The sequence below is a fragment of the Drosophila santomea genome, chromosome X (genome assembly GCF_016746245.2).
Source record: "Drosophila santomea strain STO CAGO 1482 chromosome X, Prin_Dsan_1.1, whole genome shotgun sequence".
Classification (NCBI taxonomy): domain Eukaryota; kingdom Metazoa; phylum Arthropoda; class Insecta; order Diptera; family Drosophilidae; genus Drosophila; species Drosophila santomea.
In genome coordinates, this window is record NC_053021.2 from 6680521 (window position 1) to 6700117 (window position 19597).

Here is a 19597-nt window from a genome sequence, read left to right on the forward strand (position 1 = left end):
TTTGCCATTTTTCGCAAAAAAAATTATGATGGTACCCCTTACAAAAAATTCTAAATTTAAAAAAAAATTTTTTTTTGTCAAAATCAGTCAAAATTTGATAGGCATATTTAGCTGGTTTAATTTGAGGACCAAAGCAGTACTTATTCTGAATGTGTGACGATTTTCAAGAATTTTGTGATGAAAAGCCTTCGAAAAATATGTATTTTTATCTAATTTAAGTGTTATGCCCAAAAATATTGGTCAAAATGGGAAGTCAAGGCGTTCCAGTCCAAAAAAAAGGGGATTTGCCCAAAAACCAGTGAAAAAGCGTTCTTTTTTTGTCCTGTTTATTGAAGACTTTCTATAAATTTGTTATTAAACTTTCTCACAAAGTCAATGCCATACTTAAAAACATTTCAAAGTACCAATGCTTTCTTTGAATTCGTAAATACACTTTCTTACAAAGTCGCAGTTATTAAAAAAAAAAACGATAGAGTCAGAAAGCTATGCGGATTGTTTTGTTACATTTCCTATTGCAACGCGTTATTGAAAACTTTTCACTTAATCCTGTTCCTAGGGTAACGGCCAGCCAGAAAGATGAGGGTGTTTGCCATCAGGTAATTCTCTACAGCTGCTTCTCGTACACAAACTCCTCTTCCTCCTCTCCTTCCATGATCAGGGGCTCCAAGCCGACCATGTCGTCCTCCTCGGTTTCGGGGGCCGATTGAAACTCCTCATCGGATTCCTTCATCGACTCGATGGTGATCTGCGTGTCCTCGGTGACAGCCGGATTGAGTGACTGCTCCTCGTGGTCCAGGTGCTGCTCCTCTGTGTCCTGATCCTCTGTGTCTGGCCGCTGCTGGTTCACATACTCTGCATTTTCCGACCCGTCGGATTCCAGCTTCTCATCCTTCTCCGTGTCTGTGTCCATGTGCTGGTTATCCAGCTCCTTCTTGTCAACTTCTTCGCTGTGATCCTTGGCTTCAGCCGGTTTTGGCCTGGCTTTCGCTTTCGTCTTGGAGGTGTCTGCGGCGGGCTCCTCCTCATCCTCCCCATGCTTGTGATCCTGCACATGATCCTCATCCATCTCCTCCTCGGACTTCAGCGATTTCATGTCATCGTTGCCATCCGCCAGGCGATTCAAGCTGCTCTCCTCCAAGCTTCTGCTGATATCCATGGCTATGTACTCCAGTCGCACCTGGACACTCTTCTGGAACACCTCGCTGTTCTCGCTGCAGAATAGATTGCTGCGCACCTCCTCGAGGCAGCCTTCGAGCACCTTGTTAACCTCGCTCACGTCACAGTCGCCGCCGAGATTCTGGGTCACGATCAGCAGCGTGGTGAGGTTCTTCAGCAGCTTTATCATCCGCGTATTCTTTACCATACCCTTGTTGATTTCGTCGACCGTTTGCGACGCCTTGGCGCGGCACTCTTCGCGCAAATATGTTGGCGAGATCATGGCCTGGACATTGGGATTGCGTGTCAGGCTGGAGGACATCTCCTGCACCTTGGTTAGCTCGAACATAAGCTCGCCGTTGATGCGCTCGATGGACACGATATTGAAGGCATACTGCCGCTGAAAGTTGTCTGCAATCTGTCGGCGATGGCGATCACCATTCTCGTCCTGGCTTATCATCTCGCCCATGGCCAGCTCGGCGGTGGCGTTCATTTTGTTCAGCCGCTGTATACGATCCGCCTTCACCGCAATGTACTTCTCCAGCCGCACCAGATGCTCCAGCAGCGTGCTGGAGTAGGCGTGATGCCGCGCCAACTGCTGCCGTATGGGACTCTCGCCCACCGAATCCTGTCCCAGCAGAGGATCGCTCTTGTTCAGCTTCATGCTGAGCGCATTTCGCGCAGCCGCATTATTGCTGGCCAGATGCTTCTGCGGTTTGGAGTAGTACGATCCCGCTCCCGATGCCGCTCCTGCGCCGCTGACTCCCTTGTCCTTCTTCTGCAGATAGTTGTTGGTCAGATTAGCGGTGAAGCCCAGATTGGTGGTGAAGCCGAGATTATTCGTTTGATAGATGCTCATCAGGTTCGGCCGGAAGTCTTTGGTGAAGCTGTGCAGCGGCAGCATCTCGTGAAAGTTCTCCGACACAATCTCGTAGTCTGGGATGGCATGGGTGCCCAAGCCGGGCCGTTCGAAGGTCACTCGGTACATGGCGTTCACTGAGTCGTAGGCGGCCACTGTGCCCGCAAAGATCCCGTCCTGGGGAGTTCTTAATCTCGCAGTGACCTTGGTGCCCAGCGGCAGTGGCATGGGTATCTTCTCCGGCATGTCAGACAGCAACATTGAGTCCTTGAACTCGCCTGGCTTTCGCGATTGCAGGGTGCGGATCAGCTGGCGTTTGCGGTCCAGCTCCTTGCGCTCCTCACTGAAAAAGTTGGCGGAACAGCGCCGCGGCCTGCCCATCCTCCGCCTAATGTTCACCCACTCGTGGCGATTGAGGCTGCGGGTGCCCAGCCTGGGCGCCAGCTCGTTAACATGGTTCATGAACTCGTCGCGGCATTCGAAGAGTGGCTTGTCAATGTACGAGTAGAACCACTCGGCTATGGCCCACTTGTGCGCCTTGGGCAGCTTGAGGAGATTGCGCAGCCGCAGGCCAATGGACTGGCCCAATCGCTTGTTCGCCAGCGCAGCAGCCTCCGCTTGGCTGGCTTCCTCCTCGGCAGCCGCTGCTGCAGCCGCCGCTGCAGCGGCACCCTTGCCAATGAAATGGGCACCCCGTCCCGTTTTCAGTCCTCCGGAGCCCAGCTTGCTGCCCACCGACTGACTCTTGGATGGCGTCTTCTTGTGCTTGCCCAACTGCTGCTGCTGAATGCTGGCCGAATTGGAGTTGGATGCCTGCTCGCTGGAACGCATGTAGCGGGAGACCACGCCCTTGCGCTTCTTCAGCACCTTCGATGGGGTGAGCGGGATCTTCTGGGCAGAGCCTCCTCCACTGGCGGACAGCGGTGGTCGGCCGGGCATTTTCTTGGGTGCCAAGCTCATGCGCAGCGGCTTATCATCGTTGATGATGTTCTCGTCGTAGAAGAGACGATTCCTCTTACGTATGCGAGCGGGCATTCCGCGGGCGTTTAGGGTCAGGATGGGTGCCTTCTGGACTTTGGGCTTGGGCGGCGGGGCGCTGCCCACGCGTTGCAGTCCCAGCGTCGCTAGGCTGAAGGCCGGTGGCTCTACCTGCTCCTCCGGTTCGCTGGTCTCGTTGCTGTCCGGCTCCTCCTCCTCGTCGTCCTCTTCGTCGACGTGCTCCTCCTCCTCATCCTCCTGCTCTTCGTCGCCGTCGTCGAGATCGAGATCATCGCGATTGATCTCATCGTCGTGCTCCATCGGCCGGACGTCAATGGCCTCATCCTCCTCGCTGGGCGCGGACTGCCTACGGATTGCAGAGGCGGATACGGCAGCTGCTGCCTTCCTGCCCCGTCCTTTGTGGGCTACGGCGACGGACATTCTCACTGGGCGACCGGAGAGCTGAAATTCAAGGAGCACAGTTTTTGAGGTGAGAATCTAGGCGACTATAACCATGTAATATATGGCTGCTGCAGCAGCAGCGTTGCCCCCACCAATGGAAAGCACAGGGAACAGGGATTTGCAGATGTTTCTTTGACTTTATTTGTTGTATACTCCGTACATAATTGTTGTAGTTGCTTCGTTTCTTTTGTGTGTGTAATACTTTGATTGAAGGATCTCGTATATAAGTATGCTTGTAAATATATATGTGTATATATATAATTCGCAATTGAAATGAAGCACAAATTCAATTAACTCTCTCACATGGTACACGTGTGTTTGCTGTGTTGTATTGGATACGTAAACGAACACATATTGCAAATTCAGTTGGGTATATATATATAAGTATGCATTATTTCTATAGTTAGGATAAGTAGCTCTCCCGTACAGCTGCAGGCATTTCTGTAAGCAGGTTACCAGTTGACCAACCAGGTGGCTTCCTAGGCTCCACGTTCTGCAATCCTATCGATGCACATTTGCGCTGCAACTGAACTGTGTCAGCAATAAGACAATAAGACTTTTTACACAGGCTTTAGCAGAAATATAACATCGAAAGAATAAGTTATATGGGAGTTACAATGTTTATAATGTAGTGTATAAAAAAAAAACTCTTCGCTCACTAGTTATTTACTCCTCGATTTTCGTTTTTTGCTCTGGTTGCTTGGCTTTCGCTTCGTTACTTTGCTCAATACATTTGTTTAGGTTTATTTTAGATATATATATATAACAATACATTAGGTATAACAAATATCAATAATAATAATAATAATAATAGTAGCATACAATTGTAATAATAATAGTTGTGTAATCATAATAACAGCTTTTCATTCTTTGTTTTTTTTGCGTTTTTCATTTCCTTTGTTTTTCTCGTGTAGTTGTTGTTTGCTTGCATGTGGTTAATTGTTGTTTACTTTGTTAATATTTGGATTTAGTTTTTCTTTTTTCCGCATGGGAAATTAACGACAAACAGAAACAGAAACAGAAACGGAAACAGAAACACGTGTTCTAAGAGTATGGGTAAAAGTTAGGCACTAAAATTTAAAATGGACGCAGAAAGGGGGGAATAAGGGGCATATTAAAATCGTGTAATACATTAAAATACATACAGATACGGATTAGATACAGATACAGATACAGATACAGATATATAGGGTAAGTATATAAATAAATAACAAAATGTGTTGTGAATTTTCGCTTGAACCAACTTCGCTTAGCTTCTCGTTTGCCCCAGCTTTGTTTTCTTTTTCTTTTTCGTTTCGACTTAATGTTGCTAAGCTTTTCTTCGTTTCCATTACCTTAACTATTCAACGAAACGCCGTACATTACCGCACTTTTATTTTCGAATAATTATTGTTTTGTCGTTTCTGCTCCCCCAGCTCCTCCTCCTGCTCCACCGCCGACTCGTCCTCCTCCTTGTTCTCCTCGTTCTGCTCCTCCGAAGCGCTGCGCTGAAGGCCGCACTGATTGCCAAATAACAGGGTATACATCCCGCAGGACTCCTCCATCGTCATCGTTCAGTAGACACTTGCTTAGACATTAAATCGCGTCTCGGAGCCGTCGGCCAGCATGAGTGTCACCGTGCGATTGTTGATCCACACCAGCTTGGCCAGGCGCATCGGATTCAGCCGCGACACATCCGGAATGGGGGCCGTGGAGTAGCCCTTTGTACAGCGCGTCTGCGACTGGCCCAATCCGAACATCCCCGTCGACGTTTGCCAGAAGGAGAGGCGGTTCTCCGCGCAGGAGTACGAGACCAGGTACTTGCCGTCCGGCGAGAAGGCCAGCGAGGTGATCGGGTGCGTGTGGGCCGGTATCATCTGGCACTTGTTCTGCCGCAGCTCGTAGATGGCCAGGTTGCCACTGTTGGCGCCCACGGCGATGCGCCGTGTTTGGGCGCAGTGCGAGATCTGGTTAAACTTGCAGATGGCGGGACAGAGCTCCGCCAGGCCGCGGCTCTTCAGCTCGTTGCCGTCCACGCAGTGCAGGGCGATGTCCATCACCTCCACCAGAAGGCCGGCGATCTCCGACTGCATCTTGTCGATCAGCATCTCAACGCACTGCAGTATCTCGCCCTTGGCCTTGTGCAGCACGGACTGGGTGAGCGGCGTGTTGATGGACTGCGCGTTCTGCTGCATCGTATTGTATCTGGCCACCTCGCGCGCCATCGTTGTGATGAACGCCGCCGGCCGAGCGGTGGCTATCAAGCGCAGAGCGTGTCTGGCGGTGCGACAGGCATCCGCTTGCGGGGTAAGTGGGAGTTTGTAGTTCAGATTTGGCACTGCTTTGCCCTCGCACGATATCTCCAGCAGGCCGAGCAGCACCTTGGACACATCCAGGTAGGGTTCCCACACGGTGAAACCGCGACCCAGCAGATCAATGGCGGCGCGACGCAGTGGAGTGTATTGTGGTAGCTTGGGCGATGGTGGTGCGTATAGCAGGTGGGCCAGGGCCATTGAGGTGAGACGGGCTAGATTGTTGGCTATGCCGAAACCCTCCACTACGCTGGATTTGCGGCGCTCCCCGCCAGCAACTCCAGTGGTTAGATTGGCTCCCGTGGCCAAGCTAATACTTCCACGGTGATTTGGCGACTCCTGGGATATATCCTGTCCAAATTCTGCTCCTATAACGCCCAATAGGATTACGGCCGTTGTTTGCTTGCGCTTCAACTCCGACAAGCTGGATGGTTTGCGTATAATCTCCTCTTCCTCCTCTTCATAGTCTTCATCTTGGTGGGGATCTCCGCCTGGAACACTGCCACCTGCTCCGCTACCATTCCCGGCACCACCGCCACCGGAGCCTCCAACACCCACTCCTCCATTGCCACCCGATCCCGAACCAGCTCCTCCGCCCGCCGGCTGACTTATCAGGGCCAACTGCTGTTGGGCACCCACAATGGGCTCCGTGTGCGTGTAGAGTGGCAGATACTGTGCCCAGCTCTCGACTAGCTGCTTGCGGCCCTTCTTGCCCATCCGGGTGAGCTCGCCCAGGAGGATCTGCTGTGCCGCCTCCCTGATCTCTATGCAGTGATGCTGCCAGCGTTTGACCATCATTTCCACCTGCGGGCGCTTGAATTTCTTTGGCTCCAGGGCCTCAATCTTATCCGGCAACAGGAAGCAATGGTGGGTAGCAAGCAGGCTCCAGGCGTGCTTGATCTGGGAGATGTGATGCGCCATCAGCTCCTCGCGCTCCTCCTCGTTGCTCAATGTGGAGTCCGTGCGCTGTGCCAAGCGCTGCAGCTTCTTGTGCTTCTCGCTGTCCGGCAGAAAGGAGGCCGCGCTCATCGATAGCAGCGTGTTGGACATGGCCACCAGAGCGAGAATATGATTGGTGGTCAACGTAGTGCTGAGCTCCCAATGCAGACGGGATGTAAAAACAGCCGTGAGATGCTCCAGGCGCTGCAACTCCTCGGGCAGCGGGCGCTTCTTGGAACTGGAGGGTAGTTGGATGCCCGGCGGTATGGCATAGTTGTTCTGCCATGTGGGCAGCAACAGAGACATATAGCCGGCCTTGGAAAGCACGCCGTATGAGATGGGCACAATGGGTCTAAGCAGGCCCAAGCGCGTCTCGCACATCTTATCTAGGTGTGGATCCAGGCCCCAAGAATGGAGCAGCGAAAGAAGTAGCTGGGCTACCTCCATAACGTGCGTAACCTCCATCTTGGAAGCGATTTTGCTTTTCAGATCCTGCTGCTCTTCGTGCGGCTCCACTGCCTTTTGCAGGCTCTCCACCTTCGCCTGCACTTTCTTCTCGACAATCTCAGTTTTCTCCTTGAATTTCTGCACCAGTCCATGTTTGTCTTTGTCCTTCAGGATCTTTTCCACATCCACGGCCTTGTTCTTCACTTTGTTGAAGAAGTCACCGATCTTCTTGCTGGCATCCAAATGCATTGACTTGCCATCTTTGGGATTCTGCAGGTGGACACCAAGTGATTCCAAAGTAGCTGGTGTCATCTGTGCGTATTCCTCGCTGTGCAATTCGAAGATCAGTCCCTCGATGTCAAAGAAAAGGATGTGGCTCTCCGCATCCTTGGGATTTGTGCGAAGACCCTGGATCACCAGAGGATTACTGCGGTGCTTCATCAGGAAATCGAAGTTTCCTTGATTGTGGCCCTGAAGTTGCTGGAGTTGTGTAATCCCACGCTGGGTAGCATGCCGGATTGCATTCATGTTGCGCGACTTCAGGCCACGGAAGAAGTGCACTGCAGGATTGGCCATGCCCATCTCGCTGGCAGATGCACCATTGGAACCGCCGCCGCCGCCTCCCGAGCCGCCATCCTCCGCCTGCTCATCGCAAGCTGAAAGCACTTCCTCTGCCAGCATCCCGTGCAGCACTCGATCGAGATGACCCGTTTCCATTTGCCACACGTACACGCTGCCATCGGAGCAGCCTACGATTAGAAAGTCGTCCAGGGGACGCCACTTAATGGTGACCACCGGAAACAGATGTCTGCTCGCCAGGGTCACACACTTGCGCTCCTGAAGGGACACCAGCGTAACGGAATGGTCCGAGGCCACCGAGCATATGCACTTCAGGATTCTTGGACTACAGCTCTCTGGCGGCACCAACAGTTGTGTGATCTCTCCCGCATGCACGCAAAACCGATGCAGCAAGCTGCCGCTGTACAGATCCCACAGACACACGGCGAAATCGATGCCACCGGAGAGTAGATGCGACTTCTCGTACCGCGAGTGAATCATCGAGGGGCACAGCAGGCAGTTGACCCTTCCACGATGACCGTAGAGGATCTGGTGCGAGGGCCAATCGCTGAAGTTCTGCTTGATGCCCACCAGCAGCTGCATCATCACTGTCTGGGTGGCTGGCACTATGACAATGCTGCCATCCTCGCGTCCGATCACCAGGCGACTCTGCTGTGGCAGATAGATACTCGAGGTAAGCTTCACCGGCGACTCTGTGATGCGGGACAGCTGGTCCAGGATGCCCACGGGCGGTGGATCCATTATGGACCACGCCTCGACCAGCGAAGTGCACACGTGCGGCTTAAGGACTCGTGGCGGCATCTGTTTGGCCTGCAGTATGCTAATATTGTCTAACGGCACCTCCGGCACATTCCAAACAGAGATGTATCCCTCGGAGTCGCCGCGCAGAAGATTGTGCTGACCACCGGCGCCCTGAAGCAACTTCATTGCCGGGGGGCACGACAGCACCTTATCGCCAGCGTGTTGCAACACGTAGTAGAGATAGGGTGCATCTCTGACGACACTCTTGGAGTGGAACTCCTTGTTGTCGGGAATGCAGTTCGCGGGCAGCTTATACAAGTAGCCCTTTCCCTCATCTGTCCAGAGCATTACCCGATCGGAGGTGATGAAGTCGCCGCCCTGCCAACGTTCCCTTGCCGGTGCAATTACGGAGCAGAGTACGGTGAAGTCGCCGGCATCGTAGATCTGCCAGTATTTAGTACACACTAAGAGCACTGTGCGCTGGTTCTGGGCGCAGCAATTCATGGTGATGGCATTCAGGCAGCGTATCTCCTTGGATTCGTTCTCGTAGATCGGCTCCGCGTGTTTGTTTTCATTACCCGTCAGAGTCCAGACCTTCACGGTTCCGGTAGTGGTGATGGCCAACACTACATCATCCTTACGACGCATGGGCCGCAGTACGTGAATAGCGGATATCCAATCCGGTTTGACTTTCGAGCTGAGCACGTAGATCACCTCTAGACTAAACGGGTCCATGACCATGATTTCGGCATAGTAGCCAATGCAGAAGAGGCGCACATCCTCGCTGTTGGCGGTGTGGTAGCTCTGGATTTGGGTGTGCACCTGCGGCAGCTTGACCGCCTCCATGCACTTGCCGTCCGTCAGATCCCAGGTGCACATCTCTCCGTTCTCAGACGAGCTGACCAGGAAGTTGTTCTCGGGCAGAAGCGAGGCACGCACCAAGCACAATACGGGCGCCGAATGGCCCACCAAGAGGCAGCGCGGTGACATCTTGAGGGTGGTGGGCTCCACTTGCCAAAGGCAGATCTGTCCATCGTAGCAGCCGGTGACCAGGGTGAACTGATCGTCCGAGAGAAACACGCTAGAGATGCAGTGCGTGGGCGCCGTGGGTCCCCACAGCACCACAGGCACCACCAGATTGGTACTCACCATGGTGGTGCGCTTTACCCAATTTTTGTGGTGGCTCTCCTTCTCCTCCTTCTTCTCCTCCTCCGCCGGCTTCCTTCTGCTCCCTGCTACTGCGGGCTCTGTAAGAATTGTTATTGAGTAAACATTTGCTCACGTCCACCTAGTGGATGTGGATTATGTGTGGGGCGGCCCCTGTGTGCGTTAGTACTCCAGTTTGGATCGGGTTTGAGTGCGTGGATACAGTGTTACAGTGAAAGCTGCTAATCAGTGACTCACCCAAGGTCTTTCTAAACTTCTTATTTCTCATCATCATTTTATTTTACTTGGTTTCCAAGCAGCTATTAGCAGCTATAACCACAACCCACACCTATCCAATATGAACTGAAAACAGAATGTATATGGCACTCTTATTGGAAAGGAAGAATCCCAAAGGGGTAATGTTACCTAATGTTTATTGAACAAGCTCCGTTTCTCATTTCCTGCTTAATTGTTTAAACAGATTCTTTGGCAAGAAGCGAAATCTAACTAAGCGAGGTTTACATTTACAACTTATGCCAAGTGTAAACATTATATGAAAGATTAAAGGGAAAACAAATTCTACCCTTGGCGACACTTTTTATGTCTATAATTCTATCATTAGCTGCAAAATTTTGGCAACTAAGAACATTTATAGGAGATTTATAAATTGGTTTGTAAATACGAAAGTATTTATAGAGATTTTCTCTTAGAGTAAACGATAAGATAAGAACTTCCTATTTTTATGGATAGATTATGTGGCAAGGCTAGAGTCTGGGTCTGGAGTCTTGCGAGCAAGTTATCTGGCCTGATAGTGATTTATGTGTGTTATAAATGTGTCAATCTTCTAGAAATCTGACTTTATCGTGTTGATGAATTCTTCACTGGGCTTTCCCCTTCTAGTTGGTAAGTGAATATATCGGTCGGTGTGACCTGCAAAGCTCTCTTAAGATAAGGCCGCCTCACAAGTGACACTCGTTCTCCTTCCCGCCCCGGGCACCTTATCTGCACGTGTGTCCACCTTGGGCAGCCTCCACTGTACTCCACTCCACCTCGGCACCTCGGAATTGGAATGTCCAAAGATAAACAAGGGTTATACAATATGTGCGGTGGGCGACAGTGGCAAAACCAGAGAAGCGATCCACGGATATACACATGTATATCGGGTTTCGTGCGGTGCAGGGAACATGCAAAGGCGCCCGCTGTCGCCAATTGAAAGATCAATTAATTGGGCGACAATTTGGCATCGCAATTTGAGCGGATTTTGCCTCTGCTATCGCACGCACACACACACACCCACACACCCTTACACTGGGCACGCACACAGGGAAGAGCCACAATAATTGTAGATAACTGGGCATTTAGCTAACATTTTTCAGCAGTTTTCCGTATTGGGCTGGCTGCCGCGCGTGATTCCTCCGCTATAGATTCCGATTCCGATTCCGACTCCAAGTCCAATTCCGAATTCGATTCCGAGTCCCGAGTCAGTCTGCTCTCGATATGGAGAACTTTATGATGGTCAGCTACTGGTGGTGACGGTGCTTATTGATCCTGGTCGACGGACATCGCGGTGGCGGAGCAGCGGACTTCAATGTCGATTTCGATTCGATTCGATTCTAATTTATGGACACGGGACGGGCGAAACGCACACCACCCCCCGAGCACACCAACACACAAACACCTTTCCGCTGTACAGATTGCTTACAACACACACACGTTGCGTTGCTGTTGCTACTTTGTTATTGCTTTTGCTGGCCACTTTTGCGTACTGCTCATATTTGTTGCACACACTTTCCGCTGGAATCTGCACTCCACGGGATCAAAACACTCCACTGTATTTTCAATTTACTTGCTATTTCCTATTATTTTTTTTGTACACGACTGTGAAAAAAAGCAACGAAAATATTTTATCGACCGTGGGGTAAAAATTTTCGATAGGTTTGCGTGAGCGGACAGGGTTGCAACCGCAGCTCCGGGCGCTCTGATATCGATGCCATGCGAGAGGCGACAGCCCTGGCCCAAAAATTTAATATTTTCCCTTAATTGTTTATAAATTTGCAAATAACTGGGTGGAAACACGATTTCCAGACGCCAAATGGCACACGCTTATGTCTACTGGTTAAAGCGACGGTTTCGATATGGTTTCTGCTCATCCAGAAGCAATCCCGCACGTTTTGTCCCACAATGTTGTTACTTTTCGCCCAACGGACAATTGACCATACGCGATTACTTTTATAGGGAGGCCTTTCACCGGGTACAAAAGGCACATAGGCCGTGATGCACTGACCCCGCGAGGAGATAATGGACCTCTTTTCAGGGTTTTCCCCCGCGGAGCATGTTTCGAAACCGAAACAGAAACCATCGCTGCTCATCGACAGAACGGCAATCCGCAGTCGGAGCCGTAACAAAGACTGCGACTTGCTTGGTCAGCTCATCCGGAAGATGTCCGGGTGTAAAACAGGAGCATTAGGCATTTACTTACCACTGGGTACAGTTGCTTCTATTGCAGGCGGCCGTTTCGCTAAATATTTTGAATTTAAAACACCTTTCACCCGTACAAACACACACTTTTGAATGGCCAAAAAAAAAAACACTGATTCGTGCTGCCAACTCGGCGCGAATAAAAGAATAAAAGGCGCGCGTGCCGCGCAAAGCAGCCACCAACAATCGGTATATTTTTCAGCACAGACTTGATGATATCTTATATTGATTGGCGTTTAATGTTTTAAGCCCGCTTTCAATACTGCCGCGCTGATTTTTAGGCCGTTCTTCACTGTTGTATTCTTTTACAAGCGGTGGCCACCATCCAAATGCGATCTGACCACCCTTCCGATAGTTCTTCGATCGGCAACAGCTGATTGCACTCTACGGCACGGCATATCCGATTGTTGGCGGCTTGTGGGTGAAATTTACGTACTTAAGTACAAGCGTAGAACACAGTGTTTGCTAACATATTCGTTGTTCGATGTTACCTTAAAAAGGCACTTTGGTTTGTGCTCTTTTGCCCGTTTGTTTCTCTAGGCCGTCCACAAAAAGCACGCAACAAAAGACAATGCGTAGGGTATTCGCTGGTCGAAGCCACCTCCGAAACAGCCCTTGTTGTGATTTTGCGACAACGTAGCCGCATTTGACTTCCACACATCCCACATCCACGCTGGCTATGGAACGCTGACCATGCCCATAATTGAATTAGCGGCCCTGATTAATTGACAGTCCCACGATGCAGCAGCAAACCAAAAACACCGGCTATAAATGCACTCTCATCTGCGCGGGACTCCTCCTCCTGCTGTCCACCGGCGTTGTCAGCGGCCAGAAGCAGTATTCCAAGGCAAGAAAGTTGGAACTGAGGTGGGTCTTGTCTCGAGCCTAACTCGGACATACTAATCCTAACGAGCGCTGCAATTTGCAGGGAGGATGTGCGCCGCATGTTCCAGCACGCCTACGATGGTTACTTGCGCCACGCCTCCAACTACGATGAGCTCCGTCCCCTGACCTGCGACGGCCACGACACTTGGGGCAGCTACTCCCTGACCCTGATCGACGCCCTGGACACGCTGGCCACAATGGGTAATTTCACGGAATTCCGGCGCGCGGCCCGACTGCTCGAGGAGAAGATGGATTTCGACCGAGACATCAACGTGTCCGTGTTCGAGACGAACATCCGCATCGTGGGCGGACTGCTATCCGCGCATCTGCTCTCCAAGCGGGCTGGGGTAGAGCTAGAGCAAGGATGGCCCTGCAAGGGACCTCTGCTGCGACTGGCGGAGGATGTGGCCCGACGTTTGCTGCCAGCCTTTGTCACGAACACGGGGATGCCCTATGGCACGGTCAACCTGCGCTATGGCGTGCCCAAAGGGGAGACCTCCGTAACGTGTACTGCGGGCGTGGGGACATTCCTCATCGAATTTGGCACCCTAAGCCGGTTAACCGGGAACAGCATTTACGAGGAGGTTGCTATGCAGGCGGTGCATGCACTATGGGCATATCGCTCGCCCATTGGGCTCTTTGGCAATCACATCGACGTGCAGAGCGGTCGTTGGACCGCCCTAGACTCTGGAATCGGAGCTGGCGTGGATTCGCTTTTTGAATACCTGGTAAAGGCATCTGTCCTGCTCAATCGGCCGGAACTATTGGAGCTATTTCATGAGGCTCGTGCGGCTATTGATAAGTACATGCGCAAGGAGGACTGGTACGTGTGGGTAGGCATGAACAAAGGCCACGTCACCCTTCCCGTCTTTCAGTCCCTGGAGGCGTTTTGGCCCGGCATCCTGAGCATAATTGGCGACACGGAGCCGGCCTTGCGCACCATCTCAAGGTACATTGGCGTCTGGAAGAAGTACGGCTTCCTGCCAGAGTTTTATAACATCGCTGCTGGAGAGGCATCGCCGAATCGGGAGGTGTACCCCCTGCGACCGGAGCTGATCGAGTCAGCTATGTATCTCTACCGAGCCACAGGCAACGAGTATCTCTTGGAGTTTGGTGAGCACATGCTAGAGACCTTGGAGTTCAGTGCTAAAACCAAATGCGGATATGCAACGGTAAGAAGTTTTGTGAACAAGTTTTCCAAGTTTCCACTGTAATTGTTGTGGCTTCATTTTCCAGATTCGCAATGTTGTCACCCATGAAAAGGAGAATCGCATGGAGTCATTCTTCCTGGCGGAAACAAGCAAATATCTTTATCTGCTGTTTGACGAGGAAAACTTCCTACACAACGATGGCTCTGGGGGCGAGCTGCTGTCCACCGAGGATGATGTGTGCGTGGTACAGGCTGGGGCCTACATATTCAACACCGAGGCTCATCCCATGGACATGTCAGCCCTCCACTGTTGCCACGCCCACAACGAGGACATTTACACCTCCCTAGATCTACAGCGCTTTAGTCCACGGGCGATATTGGAGAGGAGCAAAAAGCGTCAAGTAGCTGCTCAGGAACAGTGGGTGCCCCAGTGTCACGCAGAGAACCACGACTTTTATAACAAGGAGCAGGAGAATGAGCAGGCGCAGGAATCTGGAAAAGCGCAGGGACGCGAGCAATCCGGCACCAGCACTACTATGGCCGTAGATATCGAGGTGTTCGACGAGTTTCAACAGCCCGCCGGCGATCTGCTGGTGAGCAACTTCGAGCAGATACGCGAGGAGCGGGAGCTAAACGAGAGTCTCCACAGAAACGTGGTGGCACGAAACCAGTTGACCGTCAGCGATCTGGATGAATTCTTTGCGCAGCGACGGGAGAATTTTGCAAGCGCCTCCGAAGCGCTTAACTATGTAAGGACCTTCATGGCCAACTATACCATGGATGTGGCCTTTATACGGGGCCTGCAAATGTACGATACTAATATGACTAGTGTACTGGGCATAGGTGCCCAGAAAGAGTATGAGTCTCGAATGAGATCCCTTTGGCAGCTGTACGAACTGGAGCAGCAATATGCGGCCAATATCCAACTGATACAAGGATTGGGCTTGCTAACATTCCAGACGGACAGTGCCCGGATACCCAGTCATTTGACTGAGGTGCTGGACAGCCTGGATAAATCGGCTCACTTGGAGCATATAAATCCGCAAGATCTCGAAACGAATGTGTCCAATGCCTCCTCGCCCCAATTGGCTAATATACGAGAAGTTATTATGAAAGCACGTAATGCTTATGCCATTGCCATGGTGAATACTACGGCCATGCAGGAATTCGCTATCCGAATCTACCTCAGTGGCACTTCGGAGGCTGGCGTACGCATTCACCCACTGCTGGAAGCCGCAGAACTAAGTCAGGAAGCACGGAAAAGGCCACTTAAGTTGGCGGAGGAGCGAGCCCTCTTCAGCTACGCCCGTCGAATAGTGGACTTTCGGAAACGAATGGCGGAGACAGTGGACCGATTGCAGACCCTCATGCAGGACATTCCGCCACCCAAGAAGACAGAAGCCACTGCGGACTCTCAGACCCACAAAGCAGATGCGTCCACAGTCTACGCTCAGACCCAAGCCCAGATGGCGGCGAAGGCACAGCAGCAGGAGCCGAGCCAGGAAGCGAAGCAGTCGACACAAATTCAAAAAGGAAAGCTTGCCGAAAACGGCTCGGGATTGGGACAAGAGGAGTCGGGCTCCGTGTGGTCGCAGTTTGTGGAGACCATCCTGCGGAAGACCACCGTGCAGCGGGTCAAGTTTGACGAGGCCGTGCTGCTGGAAAAGACGCGCAAGGCACTGGAGAAGCACGCCCACAAGGAGTTGCCCCACCATCTGTTCGCCTGCCACCGGCCGGAGTACATTGAGGGATTCGCTTATCGGGACTTTTATCCGGAAGCACTGTAGCTTTGCAAGCACCTTACTAAAGCTAAACACGACTGATCTGTAGATATGTATTTAGTTACTTAGGGGTCATCGCTCTGGTGACTGGGCAACCGTATATGTATGTAGATAAGTCTTACGCGGATTTTATTTTATTTTCAATTGCACCATTGAAAAATAGGTCTTGCAGCAAATTTACCTCAATTCACTTGGAGAACCTTCATCTCATACGGTTCTCTGGAATGTTACCGATCATGATATTTGTAGTGCTGGACATAACGCTTAGTTTTTTTATTTAAACGATTTACAACTGGACCTGCATTTGTGTTTAAATTATAGTCTAAATATAAATATCTCACCAGCATTCTTTGTGACTTAAACTTCTTGAGTAATCTTCTTCTTCCAAATCTTAGCAGCTTAGCTTAGTTAGCATAGGACCTAAGATAACCCACCTCAGAAATTAAAGCTTACGATCAGGTGCGAATACCCCTGTAGCGTGCCAAAGCTCAAGTGGTCCTACTTGTGCCCGGCAATTAATTTATTTAGCATATAAACCGACAACTTTTTGAGGTTTTCTCAATACATTACAAAGGCTTAAAGAAATTTATATATGTGTACTATAATAATCGTATTTATGGTTCGACTGTTTGTGTGCGTGTAAACTATTTGCGATGACTGTTGACTGTTGTTGGCTGTATTGTAATTAAATTGATTTATTTCCGTATTTATGCATTCAATTAGATTCGATTAGGCTGAAATTGACGACATCGAGAGAGTTGCACAACCCGAAACGAATGTTGAGAATTGCGGCGGCCAAGTGCCGGATGTGGTGGCCACCTCCTGCTCCACCTCTAGATCATTTTGTGGCTGCGATTGTTTGGACACGCAAAGGCAATCGCTCGAATGGGTTTATTTTGGGATATTGGTGTTTACTTCAAGGATTCGGGTTTTGGGCTTGTACCAAATTACGCCAACGACATGAATGGAGCCAACCTTTGGGTGTTGGAAGCAGTGATGCGAAGGCATAGTAATCCCACATAGTTTAAAATGTTAAACCTTTGCCTTCATCAAGCGAGATAATTCCCAGTTGCGGCCAATCGCTGAACTTTGGTGTGTGGCCACATGGAGAAACTAGCGACTTTCATCTTCGGTACCCTTGGTTATTGGTTATACTTCAATCCAGTGGAATCTTGAATAGTACCCGTGCACCGTCTCATCACTGGCTGACTTCCTTTCACTTTCTCCTGACCCAATCGCACACATCGTGGACAGCCCACAGCAACTGCAGGGTAAATCCGCCCGACAGGCGCCTCTGACGTTGGCAAAACTGTGATTGTGGGTCACACCACTACACCATCGACACCCCCCCGGGAGTTGGAAGTTAGGGAGTTGGGAGCAGGAACTTGGGCTCCTTGGGCTCCGTGGGTTGCGTCGTGGGGATGCGTGTACAGTATTGGTAACGTTGCCTGCCATGCAGCAACAATGGGAAAACTTTAATGAGTACAAGTTGCTGCCAAAACGAAAAGACAGCCAGGCAGTCAGCAGGCAGCAGGCGGCAGGCAAACGGATTGTCGGGCGGACGGACAGGTGTCCTTGCTGCAGCGTAGTCCGCAGCCAGTCAAACGAAGCGAGCACGCCACGCGTTGCGGACGGATTGCCCGGAATTCCGTAAACAGAGCTCTCCTTCGGGGAGCAGGAAAGTAAACGTGGGGGAGCATGAAACCGGCACTCGAAACCACCGACGAGGGAGAGGAAAATGACGACGCACAGGATCATCGCGAGGGGGATCCACGACCGCTGCCCTATGACTTCGAAAAGGAGCTCATCCAAAGATCCAACAGACACATCCGACTTTACGAAACCTTTGTTCCAGTGAGTCAAGGTATTATTTTTAACATTGCTTCCACTACCGCTTAGTCCTGAGATCTTTTCCTGACTTCCAGTTCATCCGCTCACCCGGAAGTTTTACGCCCAGTATGAGCAACGCCAGCCGGCGGATACCTTAAGGTACCTGCGACACACATGGCCCGAGAAGCATGTGGAGCGTCAAAGGCAGCTCGCGAAGGCGGTTCCCCTCCTGGAATCGCAGGTGTACGGCTGGTTGCCGCTCAAAAGTGGAGAGCGGGCCGCCGATCTGAACTTTCTGCATGCCAAGAAACTGCGCTGCGGCATGACTGTTCACGGGGAGCGCTTGATCGCGGAGAGGATTACGGCGCGACCTCCTTTTAACGGACTCAGATTCCTGCTTCACTAATCACTTTAGTATGAGTGCAGTTTAGTGTTTATATTTGCTTAAAACAAATCTATTATGATTAAAATGCAAATTTCAACCACTTCAGATCGTTATTAAAAAAACACATTTTGTCTAATTCGAATTTAGTAAAAAGGATGGCAACACTGCCTCGATGATTTTGTATCAGGGCTGCGACGTCGATTATTTTTTGTTTATTTATATTGTTTTCATTTACTGTTGCTTCAACCAGGCGAATGAACCTGGAGCAGACTCCTTCTCCGGTAATGAGCACAGCAACCGCCTGAAATTCTCGCAGTAGCCACGCAACATGGTGGGTGTGTGTGTGTTTGAAGTTGGAGTTCCGGCGGCTTCGGAAGAATCCGTAGAATCCGTACAATTCGGCCGGAATCGCAAGTCAAAGGTCGCGTTTCACGGACTCAGCGCCAGCCGGCACCTAATCACTACTGTTCTTTACGTCACATAATATTAATTATTGATCTGATTTGATCGACTTTGCAGGCTCACTCGAACAAGGCTCGCAAAGCAGCCAAAGACGCAAACGCCAAGAAGTCTGTGGGATCAGGAACAGAGAGCAAACCGGAGCACGCAAAGGTACAAGGCCCAGACGATCGTGGTGCAGGAATCCTCACTGGAGACCAGTTCCTAGAGAGCTTGCTACAGACTCTCTACAAGTCATGTATGTCCGCCAGTTAAAGTACTATCTGTAAACGCGCTTAATTGCTTATTGCCAAAATCAGTTATTTGTTACTGCTTTGTACGGTTGTAAACCTGTTTGTGTATCACACCGCTAATTTTGAGAGTATCTCAAATTGTTATGATTTACGTTAAAGCTTTCAAATTGTCTTTCTCATAAAGTTTCCATCTTGTAGGGCTTCAATTGCGCCGCCTGGCAGAATTTGTGATGTCCGAGCTAGGTGGAAATGATTTCCTGGAGGCCATCGCGGCCTGGTGCACCCGGAATCCACACGTTGCCATCTGCCTGCTAGCTGGTGGCCTTGTATTCATGCTGCCCTTCCTCATAATATTTGGTTTTGGAATAGCCACCATGGTTATGACATTTACTGGTTTGCTGGTACTAGAAGGTGCGTTTGGTGGTGTTAGCTTGAGATCACGTTTTAATAGCCTTTTTTTAAGGTACACTCCTAACCATCGTGTCCATGGTATTTTTCGCCTGCCTGGGAGGACTAGCCATAATGGTTCCCCTCTTCGGTGTCGCAGCTGTTGCGGCCTATTTTGGCTTTACCCAGGTGTATGGACTTTGTGATGGAATGGAGCTCAACAAGAACGCATGGGTCAAATTCTTTAGGGATCAACGAAAGGCCGTCGATCCTCCGCCATCCTCTGTGACCATAACCAATGCACCTACTCCTACGACTACATAAGCCAATATTACTTGCCCAACTAATATAGTTATTAACAGATTAAAGACCAGTGTTTGAATAATTTTAAAAATTTAAAAAGTGCGCCATG

The 19597-nt window shown here is 50.6% G+C and overlaps 5 protein-coding genes and 1 pseudogene across 7 annotated transcripts; 3 read left to right on the forward strand and 3 right to left on the reverse strand.

The window, feature by feature from the left end:
- Positions 1–305: 305 nt before the first annotated feature.
- On the reverse strand, positions 306–12398 carry LOC120456381. Its single transcript, XM_039643204.2, has 2 exons — positions 12077–12398; positions 306–3454 (listed from the first exon to the last, which is right to left on the reverse strand). Exon 2 carries the CDS (start codon positions 3431–3433, stop codon positions 605–607), a length of 2829 nt encoding a protein of 942 aa, XP_039499138.1. The 5' UTR covers positions 3434–3454; positions 12077–12398; the 3' UTR covers positions 306–604.
- LOC120456379 (WD repeat-containing protein 7) lies at positions 3572–11541 on the reverse strand. Its single transcript, XM_039643200.2, has 2 exons — positions 10965–11541; positions 3572–9698 (listed from the first exon to the last, which is right to left on the reverse strand). The coding sequence occupies exon 2, from the start codon at positions 9601–9603 to the stop codon at positions 5023–5025; it is 4581 nt and encodes a 1526-aa protein (XP_039499134.1). The 5' UTR covers positions 9604–9698; positions 10965–11541; the 3' UTR covers positions 3572–5022.
- Positions 12399–12526: 128 nt separating the features above from the next.
- Positions 12527–16469, forward strand: LOC120456380 (ER degradation-enhancing alpha-mannosidase-like protein 2). The gene is made up of 3 exons (XM_039643203.2): positions 12527–12942; positions 13004–14132; positions 14197–16469. The coding sequence occupies exons 1-3, from the start codon at positions 12815–12817 to the stop codon at positions 15895–15897; spliced, it is 2958 nt and encodes a 985-aa protein (XP_039499137.1). The 5' UTR covers positions 12527–12814; the 3' UTR covers positions 15898–16469.
- A 571-nt stretch (positions 16470–17040) lies between these two features.
- Positions 17041–17591, reverse strand: LOC120456390 (annotated as a pseudogene).
- Positions 17590–18211, forward strand: LOC120456392. Its single transcript, XM_039643219.2, has 2 exons — positions 17590–17755; positions 17817–18211. Exons 1-2 carry the CDS (start codon positions 17590–17592, stop codon positions 18125–18127), a joined length of 477 nt encoding a protein of 158 aa, XP_039499153.1. The 3' UTR covers positions 18128–18211.
- Positions 18212–18284: 73 nt separating this feature from the next.
- LOC120456389 lies at positions 18285–19587 on the forward strand. 3 transcript variants are annotated; one of them, XM_039643218.2, is made up of 4 exons: positions 18285–18437; positions 18626–18803; positions 18997–19209; positions 19262–19587. In XM_039643218.2, the coding sequence occupies exons 1-4, from the start codon at positions 18435–18437 to the stop codon at positions 19507–19509; spliced, it is 642 nt and encodes a 213-aa protein (XP_039499152.1). In that variant the 5' UTR covers positions 18285–18434; the 3' UTR covers positions 19510–19587. The 3 variants fall into 3 exon arrangements, with proteins under 3 accessions (XP_039499152.1, XP_039499151.1, XP_039499150.1); XM_039643217.2 differs by having other exon boundaries at positions 18315–18387; XM_039643216.2 differs by having other exon boundaries at positions 18332–18527.
- Positions 19588–19597: the final 10 nt, after the last annotated feature.